Genomic DNA, 12,535 nt, shown 5'->3' with positions numbered 1-12,535 from the left:
CATTTTGTCACTCCCTTCTTGACCTTACGGTTTTCCAAAAAGTCATTAAGGTCAATAATTTCCTTTGCAATAGACTCCTTATTAGACTCCAATTTTGTCAGAAACTTCATTACCATCTACTCCTGAATGCCCCAGGACCCACATTTAAATCTTGGATTGAAAACTGCTGTGAGTCCATTGTACAATTCTGAAACCATTCTGATAATTTATAATAAAAAAACCTATTAATTTAAAAAAATGTAATAAACAAGCCGATTCATAACCATTCTTTCCAGAAGAACAGATGTCAATGCTATTGGCCAATATGATGAAAAGGTCTGCAGTTGCAGATTCCTCCTATACAACATCAGGAGGATTCGACCATACCTGACGACGCACTCCACCCAGCTGCTCGTCCAGGCTACGGTAACCTCTCGCCTTGATTACTGCAACTCTCTCCTTGCAAACCTGCCAGCTTGTGCCATACAGCCACTACAGATGATTCAGAATGCCGCTGCCCGGCTCATCTACAACCTCCCCAAATTCTCCCACGTCACTCCTCTGCTGCGATCACTTCACTGGCTACCGGTCGCTGCCAGGATCCGATTCAAAGCCCTGACCCTTGCCTACACTGCCGCCAACAGGACAGCCCCCATCTACTTGCAGGACATGACTCAATTCTATGTGCCTGCTCGACCACTCCGCTCTGCAGCAGCAGGGCGTCTTGTAACCCTCCCACCCGCCCAAAGGGATCACAGAGCTTCTCCACCCTAGCTCCCCAGTGGTGGAACGAACTCCCCGTCCCTCTCCGAACCTCCCCCTCACTATCCATCTTCCGCCGTGGCCTGAAGACTCATCTCTTCAGACTATACCTAGAATAACCACCACCATGCTGTGTATATATATATATTAAAAAAAAAAAAAAAAAAAAAATTAAAAAAATTCTGCCTAGTTTGGCTTTGCAGATGTTAGACCAGGATAGTGTTCATTGTTCTCAGCTAGAAATAGCTGTACAAAATAAGTAATTGTACCTTACTGAACCCGTGTTCAGCAGTTGTCTACGATCATGAAAATGCACTTCTTGTACGTTGCTTTGGATAAAAGCGTCTGCCAAATGAATGTAATGTAATGTAATGTAATGTCTGCAAACAATCTTTTCAACTCTTACCCATTAGCAATTTAGCTCCTAGCATTCCACTGCAGTATTGAAATATGTTTATGTTCGGAATCCAGCAGTTTTAATAGCTAACACTTGTTTAATGTTCAGTGCTCTGAATACCAAACACAAGTACATTGATTGACAGTTCAAATTTATAAACTATATTTATTTGAATTAATTTGGTCATTTTTATCAAAGATATTAATTAAATGTTTGAATTTGTTGATAGGCAGAGTAACCTATTGGATCAACCTTTATCAAAATTCTTTAAAAAATGTATTAAGTTAAAATTAGTATTCAACATCTAATCTGAAGATGAAGGTTCAACTATCTTAAGCAATGCATGTTACAAACAAGGAGAGATTACAGTCACAAAAGAAATGAATGGAAGAAAACAAACTGCAGCTTGTTTCTGGCTTGTTTCGTCTCAGGAAAACCAAGTTCAAAGATCAAAAACCACAAGACAGCAGAATATTCCAAAAAGCCAGGGATAAAAATGTAAAAATGGCAGACTTGCTGTAACCCCCAAGAATGTCAGACCCTGCACGCACCAAACACCAAGAAACACAGGCCTAGATGCAAGGTTCAGATTCCCCAATGGCAACAGCAGATATAAACCCGCAATGTACACTTATGGGTATTACCCAGCAGATGTTAACTCACTGATGTTAACCCGCCCCATGAGGAAAGGCCCACATTTTATGTACAGTAAAGAGGGGGGAGGAACACCCCGTCTTCTCCTGACCCATGCACACTTAATGTGTAATCAGTGGGGGATGGTTGTGCTGATTGGGTAAGGTGTAGAAGGGTGCACTTATCTGGTGCCATAGAAATTATGCATTTTAAATTACTCTCAATGTCTCCCTCATCTTTCAGATAATCTCATGTACAATACCATATACAATACAACACTTTAGTTTCATGTTGAACGTAATTGTAGTTTTATTGTTTGGACTTTTATTTTGAAATTTTCATATTGGGTAGCGGTGAGAACTTTTCCATTCGCCCCGCCTGTTTATTTGCAAGCCGTTTCCTTGAGCGAGTGGCTGTCAGGGTGTTGTCTAGGCGAGGTTGCTAGCTTCTTTGTTTCATTTTGGCAAGCTAGTTTAAAGAGCTAATTAACCATTTCGGACGACGTTGCTCGCCTGTAGCGGCGTATTTGACAATAGCTGATGGTACATCCCTGAAATAGACGCATATGGAAACGGGTATGTTGCCATTGTATTGCATTTTCTCGCTAGCTAGCCAAATACATGCTGGAAATTGATATGTCGGTGCATTGTTTAAATGGAAGAGTGAAAGTCCATTGTTCCGTTATGTTTGGCAAATGCAATGACAGTCTTGGCCGCTATAACATATAGCTGGCAGTTAGCTTTAAAAATAATAATAAAATAAAATAAAAACAGTGTCGGTGGCATATGTTGCAGCTAATATTGTTTTCACTTAACATTTGTCACATACGTGACATTTGTTTTTTGAGTTGTGACAAACTGTTGTTGTGAACTGTTACGATATCTACACAATTTTTGCTTTGAATGTATTGATACTAGTATGTTCTGCAGGTAGGCTAGCTAGTTTTACCTGTGAATTGCGGCTGTGTGTATCGACAACTCTCACGTGTCCTATTAAATGTCAGATTACGAGAGCCCCTGGCAACACGAAGTCATGTTAGTGATGAGTGTGTTCACTCTGATGTTCGAAGTTGTCAGTGAAATGTGTGTCCAATTTGTAATTTGTGCATTTGTTATTTGTATTCTAGGTTTAGGTTGGATGTAGTGTTGCAAAAAAACAGAAAAGATGTTATGAAAAGTTTAGTTGGATTGTTTTTAGCTTGTGACCATTACTAATTATTCTGCCAAGTTGCATTCTCATTGCATGGGGAAGTGTACAATGTAATAAAATTATAAGATAGTGGAATTGATTTGAATTCATGTAAAAGTCAGAAGACAATAAGATGTTGTGACTTGTTGATTGTCAGTGAGGTTAACAAGTTCATATTGCTTTCAGTGTTTTCAGGACTTTGCCCACCTGTTGCCATGGTGCCTGGCTGATGCATGATGATACCTTGGTGGTCTAGTTACTGCGGCTGCTAGAAATATGTGGTCGTGTCAGACCCTCTGTGCCAGACCCAGTGGAACATGACAGTACATAGATTCCAGTGAGCCATTGATCTAAATGAAAAAGACCTCGCTCACCACCACCAGTATACCATTATCCACAATTTGGATCATTTTAGGTAATTTCACCCCAACAAAGTCTCTACTCTTAAGACCTTTTTGCCAAAAGCTTATACAAAGTAGTTTTCTCAGGATGTTCCCCTGACTGTTATACAGGTTATCCTAGAGGCCCATATTTTGGTGGCAATGATAGCGTTGTTGTGTCTGGCTGCTAGTGCAATTCCTCATTTTGTCCTGCGCAAATTGGATTCACATGGTAAATGGTAAATGGACTGCATTTATATAGCGCTTTTATCCAAAGCGCTTTACAATTGATGCCTCTCATTCGCCAGAGCAGTTAGGGGTTAGGTGTCTTGCTCAAGGACACTTCGACACGCCCAGGGCGGGGTTTGAACCGGCAACCCTCTGACTGCCAGACAATCGGTCTTACCTCCTGAGCTATGTCGCCCCACATCAGGTGAATGACTTGGCCAGTCAAGAATTTTCCAGTTTTTGACCCTTTGCAATTACTGGGCTCACCAGTTATTGGAGTATATATTATTATATGAAGTGTGTCTTCAACAGCAAATAGAACTGCAGGAATATGGCTGCATACTTCACCTAAACTGGCTGTACATGTGCAAAGAGCAGTTACTACATAGCCATGCTTGCTGTCTTTAAGAGGAGTTTGTTAGACACTGTTCATGGATGATGGTCGTTTTTACAAAAGTAACTGTGCTTTCTGGTGTGATGTTGTGTTGCCTTACATTTTTGACATGGCCAGACACATAATAATTATAGGCATCTAATGATTTATATGCCCGCAAAGCTTCACTAGTGAAGGTACCTGGAGTATTTATGAGGAAGTTGTAAACATCCATATATTGGACAGGAAGAAGCTTAGCTTAGGTCAATAGACCATCCATACCTATGATCATGTGGGTCTGGGAGTGGTATGATGGCATCACCAGCATGGAGCTGCAGTTTTTTCTATATCCGGAGTATAATCTACTGTGTCTAGGCCAACAGCATAGGTGGACAATGGACTAATTTTTCCTTTGCTGTGGGTGCTCCTCTGTTCTTTTCTTCACTCTGTTCTGTTTTCCTATGAATTCAAACTTCGTCTGTTTACTTCTGCTTTTCTTATTCCTCTTCCTTCTTTCTGCCTGCCTGTCTCTCCATGTTTCACTACTTTTTTCTGTACTGGTGAATAAAGTGAAAGTAATTAAAGAAAACCAAGTCAAAAATGACCATCTCAAACCTCTTTGATGTATTCAAGCAGGTCATCAACATCAACAATTGTAGGCTAACCAAGACAGCTAGTCCAGCTAATAGACTTTACACACAAGACTATTATAAACAAACGGTGATAGCTCACCTTTCGTCTGTTTCGCAGTTACATCCCTATACAAACAACGCGGCATCTATCTACCCAGAAGTAGGTGTAAGCAAGCAATGCGATTCCCCGTATATCCCCATGGGGCGCTCTAGGCATTGGATTGTTTGCAATCACCTGACTAATTATACAGTTAATAAAAAAATGTTAATAATTACAGCACAGTAAGGAAGCTGTCCTATTATTATTCGTGCCACTTGCTTTTAAATTTTGTCAGTCTATGGCTAACTAGTAAAAAGTGATCAGAGGATTGGTGTTTTGCTTGATACCCTGCTGAACTTTGCAGTAATTGCACTAACATGCTTGCTGGTGAGCTCAGCATTGCCGTGGTAGATTGTCTGGGGGTTTTTTCATGGCTAGGACCCTTAGTTCAAGTGAAGGTAAATCTTAATGCTACAGCATACAATCACATTCTGTAGTATTCTGTGCTTCCCCAAGAGTTTGGAGAAGGCTCTTTCCTGTTTCAGCATGACAATTACCCTGGGCACACCAGAAGGCCCATATAGAAATGGTTTTGTTTAGAACGGTGTGGAAGAACTTAACTAGCCTGCACAGAACCCTGACCTCAACCCCAGTAGTATAAAGCCTTCCCAGAAGAGTGGGGGTTGTTATAGCAGCAAAGGGTGGACCAACTCCATATTATTGCCCATAATTTTGGATGAGATGTTGGATGTCAGGTGTCCACAAACATTTGGCAATGTAGTGTATATCGGGTTCACTTTTTAAATGCAGCACAAAGGGGCGATAAAATAGGGGTAAAACTGAACTGAACTAAGCAGGTATGCTTACATAGTTGGTTTACTTCTGGTTGGATATTGACCAATGCATAATAATCTGTTTTAATAACCTAATTTTAGTAATTATTGGTGCTGTGTATACCTGAAAATATCAGGGAGTCACTTTTCATTAATTTGATCCTTAGGAAATGTGATTCTATGAGCTTCTCTTTACAGGGACTGCTGTGACACATGACGTGCATTAGCACTGCGTTGCTTATCCATGGCCCTGGAAGTTGACAGATCTTTCCCAGAGCTCCTTTCTCACATGGAACCAAAGAGCTGCCGGTGGAAGACACGGATCCCTGTATCTACATCTGGTTCCCACCCTGGCATCTCCAGAGAAGGATTGGCTTATGGCCTACCTGCTAAAAGTCCAGAGAGAGACAGAGGTGGTCAGAAGAAAACCGTGACCATGGCCCCCAGGTCTAGGTATCTAACAGAAAAGAGTCAATACGTAGTGAGAAAGCCGCTGTTTGCCGACAATAGCCACATTTCAATCCTCAAGAAGCCCCCTCTTCTGGAACATTCAGAGCAGGTAAGCGAGGGCAAACACAAGGTGAGGGACTGAATTTGAGTAAATTTTAACAGGTTTCTGTGAATTAAATGCTCTCCTCCTTTTTCAGGAAGTTGAGCCAGAGCAGGGTTGCAGTAACCTGGATCGCCACTGGGATATGCAGTGCTTATCCACTTTGCCAGCTGAGGAAACCCCAGACAGTTACGATGCTTGTCCAGCCTCATCCCTGTCAACCTCTGCAGAGGACCTGAGCGTGCCTCTCTCCACCTTGGATCTGAGGAGCTGGTCACCTCATGAGGACACCAGCATGGTTGCAGGGTTTCAAGCCAACTTGCCCCGCCGTCGCTGTCTGTCCAGCCCTCCTCTTGATGTCCACAGCTTGAAGGTGGAGATGAGCCCCAAGTGGAAATCCACCCAGAGGTCGTCCTCCCTGGAGCACTACTCCTCTTCCTCACACTTCTCCAGGAGGAACAGGGCGGAGCACAGCCTGGTCCAACCAAGAGACACTTCTCTGAATCCCAGGTCATCACTTGCTGACAATAAGTCCCACCCACTTCCTCTCCATAAGATGTCCCCCTTTCAGGCAAACTACTGGGCATGCGCCATCCCTCGCAGCCTGCTTTCATCCCCAGATAGGAAGTCCCCCAACTGGGATCCGGACAAAGAGTACGAGACCCTCCTGGATTACACCTACCCACTGAGACCCAACCACCTCCCTGCACTGGACTCCACAGGCACTAGGTCACTGTTGCGAACCAACCCTGTGCTGCTGGACTCTGGGATCGGGCTAGACCGCTTCTGCAGCTCCTCCAATCTGTCGTGCTCAGACCAGCCTCTGAGGGAGAAGAGGAGGGGCCTGAGAGCCACGGAGCAGGTCAGCCCCGCCCCCAAGGAGCACTTGCATTCCAAGCACTATGGCTACAGGCCGTTTGGCAGCTCCGACTCATCTGTGGACCAAATAGGTCTATCGTCGGAGAGCCTGTTGGAAACCGACAGCAAACGGGCCCACCGCTGGACACATGGGTGGAAGCAGGGAATCTTTGCATCCGGCGACCCAGCCCGGCACTTCATTCCAACCTCGCATGTGCTGCCTGCCCGCAGGATGGTGTGGGACAGTGACGAGGAGTTCTATGCCCTGCCGGGTCAGCTGCAGGAGCTGCAGGTGCTGTCGCAGCACCTCCAGACCCTCTCTGAGCAGGTCTGCAAGTCCTACGACAACAGCTGCGAGTCCCTGGAGAAGGAGACGTCTTCTGAAAGGACGTCCGCAACATTGGTGGAAAACAAGCCCGAGGAGGAAGGGCCTGGTGAGCAAGGGGAGGGGCCTATCTACAGAAGCTCCTGCGGCCAGGAGCGCTCGGCGGAGGTGGAGGGTCTGGAGGCCAGTCTGCGGAGGCTTGGCAAGGAGGTCAACAGATGCAGCCTGAGGAAGGTGGCGTCTTGCATGCAACACCTGAGTGGGATGTCCCTGGACGGGGTCTCCCTGTCCGAGGTGCAGGGGAGCATGCCAACAAGCCTCGAAGACTTTGAGGCCAAGGAGTCACTCATGCAGCACATTCAGGTATCCAGATCAAATGTCATTCCCTGAAGGCTGTGGCTGAATATTAAACTCACTCTCTGTGAACAGAGAGTATTTTCTTTTTTGTGCTTCCAACATTAATAAATTCAAGCATTAATGTAGTAGTGTTATGTAAAAGGTATATGCAGAACAAAGGGTTAGTATAATAGGGATAAGACTGATATATCCACACTTTGCTACCAAACCTGAACAGCTCTCATTTTCTTATATGGCTAGTTTACTGTTTGGCATCAGTCAATGCATCATATTTTTTCTTAACTATATTTTATTAATCTTGTGTATTACATATGACTGGGGTTCACTAGTAGTTGATCTTTAAGTGTTTATTTAATTGTCCAATTTTTCCTGAATGTCCATTATGAGACTGTGCCTTTCAGTGGGGATAAGTGGGGAATGGGCATCCACTGTGAGAACATTTGACTAACCATGTGCTTGTTTAACAATCGCAGGAATTTTGCTCTAACCTGGAGAAGCTGATCATTTGGCTGTACAGCGTGGTGGAGAAGATGGAGCGGTTGACTCCACCCGCTGTTGAGATTGAGAGCGTCAAGTCCTCTCTCGCGGATTACCAGGTCAGTCCTGCAACTCCCCGGCCCCACAAGGGATTTTTATACGCTCCAGTGGCCCGTGACACCACTTGCAGCAGTTTAGTGTTCCCTGGAGGTGTCCCTTGCTCCATACAGCTCCGGGGCAACATAGCTCAGGAGGTAAGACCGATTGTCTGGCAGTCGGAGGGTTGCCGGTTCAAACTCCAAAGTGTCCTTGAGCAAGACACCTAACCCCTAACCCCTAACTGCTCTGGCGAATGAGAGGCATCAATTGTAAAGTGCTTTGGATAAAAGCGCTATATAAATGCAGTCCATTTACCATTTACCATTACAGTACAAACCAAGCCTTCCCTGCTTAGCCTCTGCAGCTAAGAATATAGGATATAGGATATAGGGTGGTATTTGTTCTGGTGATTGTTCTTTTTTAACTTCCACTTTTTATGTTCAGCACTTGGAGTTGCATTTGATGTATGACTTGTGCTATATAAATAAAGTTTTTTTTTGTATGGCATTGGCAAAACTGATGCTTATTAAAGCTGTAATGTGTGTTGGTAAATGGGGGCTGAGTCTCTTCTCTGTCCTCCAGAGCTTCCAGAGAGAGCTGTGCTCCCAGCAGCCCCTGACCGCTGCTGTGCTCCACAAGGGAGGAATCCTGCTGCGCTCAATGGACTCCACCTCTCCAGGTAAGAGGGCGTGTGGAGACACTGCCGCGGGAGACACGCTCCGATCACTGGGGCCAAGGGGGTGTGCATATATATATCGGCGTAAGGACTGAGCTGTACATTGTGTCCTTTGTACTGGCCTGTGTTTCCGTTGCAACCTCCAGCAGTACAGGAGTAGAGGTCACCCAATGCACGAGAAGCTGGTCTGTGTGATATGGTCCATTTCCTCCTCTGCTGTTTAAGAATTAACAATGTCAGTCAGTCCTGGGCTCTTGCAAAACAAAAGCAAAGACACTGTTAAAGGAGTCTGGCTATACCCAAGTTCTATCACACCAAACTCATCCATCTAGTTTTATTCACACAATAGTCTACACCTTTCATGTGACAGGGCTCAAAACAGCTTCTGTTACGAGGTCGAGTGGCAGGTTACTCTTTGTGTTCCTGCGAAAGCTGAGGAGGATCCCAGAGTTCTTGCAGTCCAGTGTAATCTTATATCCACAGCCCTCTCCGCTAACAGAAACAGGAAACGGCCTGCCTCAGGTATTTGGCAATTAGAGGCAGCTGAAGCTAGACGTTTTGCCTTGCAGTTTTGATGTTATGGAAGGCATCAGTGCCAAAACATCTTGTAAAGTCATTCATTTTTACCTGTTGGCATGGCAAAAATTGCTGTGTCAACAGGGGAAGACTGCACGTCTTTAGACAAATAGAATTCAAAGTGTTCTTGTTGTCGCATTTATTTTTTGTTACATTTTTTTCTGTTTTAACAGGTAAAAATAACCATTATGTGACTTTTTAACATTGATGGCTTTCCATATGATGCATGCTACTGTCAAACAATTAATGTGCTGGGTTTTTTGTTTGCTGTTGGTAAGCAGCACTTTTTTGGACTTAATCTATCAAGGCACACAATCATCATAACAGTGATTATGGAACTGTTATCAGGACGTAATGCTTCCTCTTATTAAAACTAGTTAAAACAGGTTCCTTTTCCATTTCACATTGTATTTTACACTCTCATCCTGGGAAAATCACGGAGCACTACAAATGAAAATTCAGAATTCCAAAAAATTCAGAAAAAACAAGTGCAGTATCTTGTGAAGCGCGGTAAGCAGGCACGTGAAAAGGTAGCAGCAGAGCTGAGCTGCGGTCTCTGGTGCTCCCCCCTCAGTTCTGAAGGAGACGCTGCGGCAGATCGAGCAGCAGTCCAGGGCCCTGGAAGCGCACGCGGAGCACCTCTTCTCCTCCATCCTGTTGGCCATGGACAGCCTCACAGAGCCCAGCAGCTCCGAGACAGAGGTGCAGGTCACCGGGCTGTCCACACAGGTACGCAAAGGCTCCAGCCGGCCAGCTGTTTGGAGCCTCAGGCCACAGGGCTGTCTCTTCAGAAGTAGCTTTCCCCTGTAACATTTGCATCGCATTTCCTTTGAGGGTCAGATTCAGGTCCATGGCCTCTTCAGACTGTGTAGGACAGAACAATACATTTTCAGTAGTGTATATTGTACTTGGATAATTAAAGCATTGGAATTAAAGGATAGTATAGCTTTTTAAAGAGTCATTTTTCAAGCATACTGGTTATTTAGCATTTCTGTGAATTGTACGAGGACCACAAACTCATTTGATTGTTTACAGTTGAAGGCATGCCCTTCCTGAACTGGGAAAATTATCCAGGCTCCCTCAGGGAAAAGATGTCTTCTCTAGGACTCTCGAGTGCAGTGGCTCCCTGCCCTGTTCCTGGAGATCTACGGTCCTGTAGGTTTTCACTCCAACCCTATCAAAGCACACCTCATTCCACAGCAGAGGGGTCAGAAAGTAAAAGTCCCGTCATGTTTTTTTCACCCATGAACTTTCTGAACCTGGATTTTCCACCTTTGTTGAACAGCTAGAGATCTCATTGAGCTGCTGATTAATAGAATCAGGTGTACCAAATTAGGGTTGAAATTAAAAACCTTTAGAATGGTAGATCTCCAAGAACAGGGTTGCTCAGTGTGCATGGGGGTCGTTCTTCCAGGCAGGTTTCCCTGAAGTCCCTCAGTCATAATGAAGGATAAAAATAAAGCTTCATTGTAAAGACAAATTGACAAAAGTGCAAATCAACTAATTTTATAGCGTAAATGTATTTTTTGAACCATTGCAAGGGCTGCCAATCTTACTGATAAAATGTTACAGTGAAGTTTAAACCTCTGAATGGAGGACAGTAGTGAAGCTTTATGACTTGAATGTCAAAATTAAGTTTACAGTAGACCAGTATATGGCAACTACCTTATACCTTTTTTTGCATTCAAATAGTTTTAAAAATTAGTCCCTGGGATCAGTATACAAATATTTTTGTTTTTTAAAGTTACTTTCTGTTACATATAATTATTTTTTAAATAAGAATATTTAAAACTATCCCAATTTTATCTAAAGTCTGGAGAATGCAGTGATTAGCAGGTGTATTTCTCTTTCAGGAGAGTTGGCTCACGGAGCAGGATTGAGCAGCAGCAGGACACAGACACGTGCCCTCAGCACAGAGACTTGCCCCTTGACCTTAGAAAGCACCTTTTTACCCAGCAGCTCACCAGCCAGATCCACTCTTCGTAAAACAAGCGCACTTCAACTTCACAATTATGGCACACCTTTATCATGTATTTTTGTTTCATCCATCATATGCATGTTTTTACTACTCTTACTAAAATGTTTCTACATGTAATTATTATTGTTTGATCAAAGGATACTTAGAAAAGATTAAAAATGCCACTAAGGACTTTTTTTAACCTGATCAGTGCACACGGGCGACTAAGATTCCGAACAGATTTTGCTAATATTTCATTCATTGGGATTGATTATTCTGTTTACAGTTTACCCCCATTTACAGTCAATCCCATTTTGATAAAGCTTCGCAGAAAATCTATCGACAGCTAGTCATTCGTAGAGTGCTACTACATATGTACCACATCTGTCAGATGAAACTTTACATTGCCTTCTTGGAGAGACGAAACGCAGAGCAACATTTGCCCAATTGTTAGACATATTCAGCAGAGATTTCACAACTGTTGAACAGCATAAATCTTAGGTCTCTTTACACTATAGAAAAATGGTAAATCAGGGTGCCGACCGAAGGCTTTTTCTGCAGTGACTTCAGAAAAATGCACCGTAACCTCTAACCTCTGACCAAAAAACAAAAACCTCTACCTATTTCGACATCTCTTATTGGCACCCTTGGAAAACAGTCGGTGACATTTACCGTCAGAAACTCACCGCAGGATGTCAGTTAAATAACTGCCAAGTTACTCAATCTGACTGAATTGTGCGGTGGTAACCAAGCTGGCTGGGTGACATGCGTGTCCTTGGAATGTGCTCTGTGAGCCAGAATGCCAGATCTTATTACAGGCATTATTAAGCAGCACTGAAATACACGAGGTAGAATGAAAGCAAGGAAATGCAGTAAAACAAACCTTGGATGGCCTTTAATGTTAATGTATACCACTCTGTGCTTAAATTACGAGGGCCCGAGTAGCCTGACCTATGTTAAGGTTTATGTAGATCAATTCACCAGCATACATTTTCACAATAAAAGTTCTAATAGATGATATGTTTCAAAAAATTTCTTTTGAATAACAGTATTCTGTGGGTAGATGGTAAAGAAGACAGTTGAAAGATGTACTGCTGCCTGGAATGTACCTGCTACAGTGGAATGAGAGGGGGGGTGCAGTAGCCATTTGAAGTGTGAATGTGTGTGCGCGAGTGTGTGTGTGGGGGGTGTTTGTGTGTTTGCCTGGCATTCTTC

The 12,535-nt window shown here is 43.6% G+C and overlaps 1 protein-coding gene across 2 annotated transcripts; it reads left to right on the top strand.

Moving 5' to 3' along the window:
- Positions 1-2,153: 2,153 nt before the first annotated feature.
- Positions 2,154-12,336, top strand: cep68 (centrosomal protein 68). Of its 2 annotated transcripts, XM_064317047.1 has the most exons (8): positions 2,154-2,346; positions 3,146-3,374; positions 5,644-6,004; positions 6,093-7,541; positions 8,009-8,131; positions 8,694-8,790; positions 9,938-10,092; positions 11,217-12,336. In XM_064317047.1, the coding sequence occupies exons 3-8, from the start codon at positions 5,690-5,692 to the stop codon at positions 11,241-11,243; spliced, it is 2,166 nt and encodes a 721-aa protein (XP_064173117.1). In that variant the 5' UTR covers positions 2,154-2,346; positions 3,146-3,374; positions 5,644-5,689; the 3' UTR covers positions 11,244-12,336. The 2 variants fall into 2 exon arrangements, with proteins under 2 accessions (XP_064173117.1, XP_064173116.1); XM_064317046.1 differs by lacking the exon at positions 3,146-3,374.
- Positions 12,337-12,535: the final 199 nt, after the last annotated feature.

This window comes from Anguilla rostrata, chromosome 18 (assembly GCF_018555375.3).
Source record: "Anguilla rostrata isolate EN2019 chromosome 18, ASM1855537v3, whole genome shotgun sequence".
Classification (NCBI taxonomy): Eukaryota; Metazoa; Chordata; class Actinopteri; order Anguilliformes; family Anguillidae; genus Anguilla; species Anguilla rostrata.
This window is presented reverse-complemented; position numbering and strand designations above follow the sequence as displayed.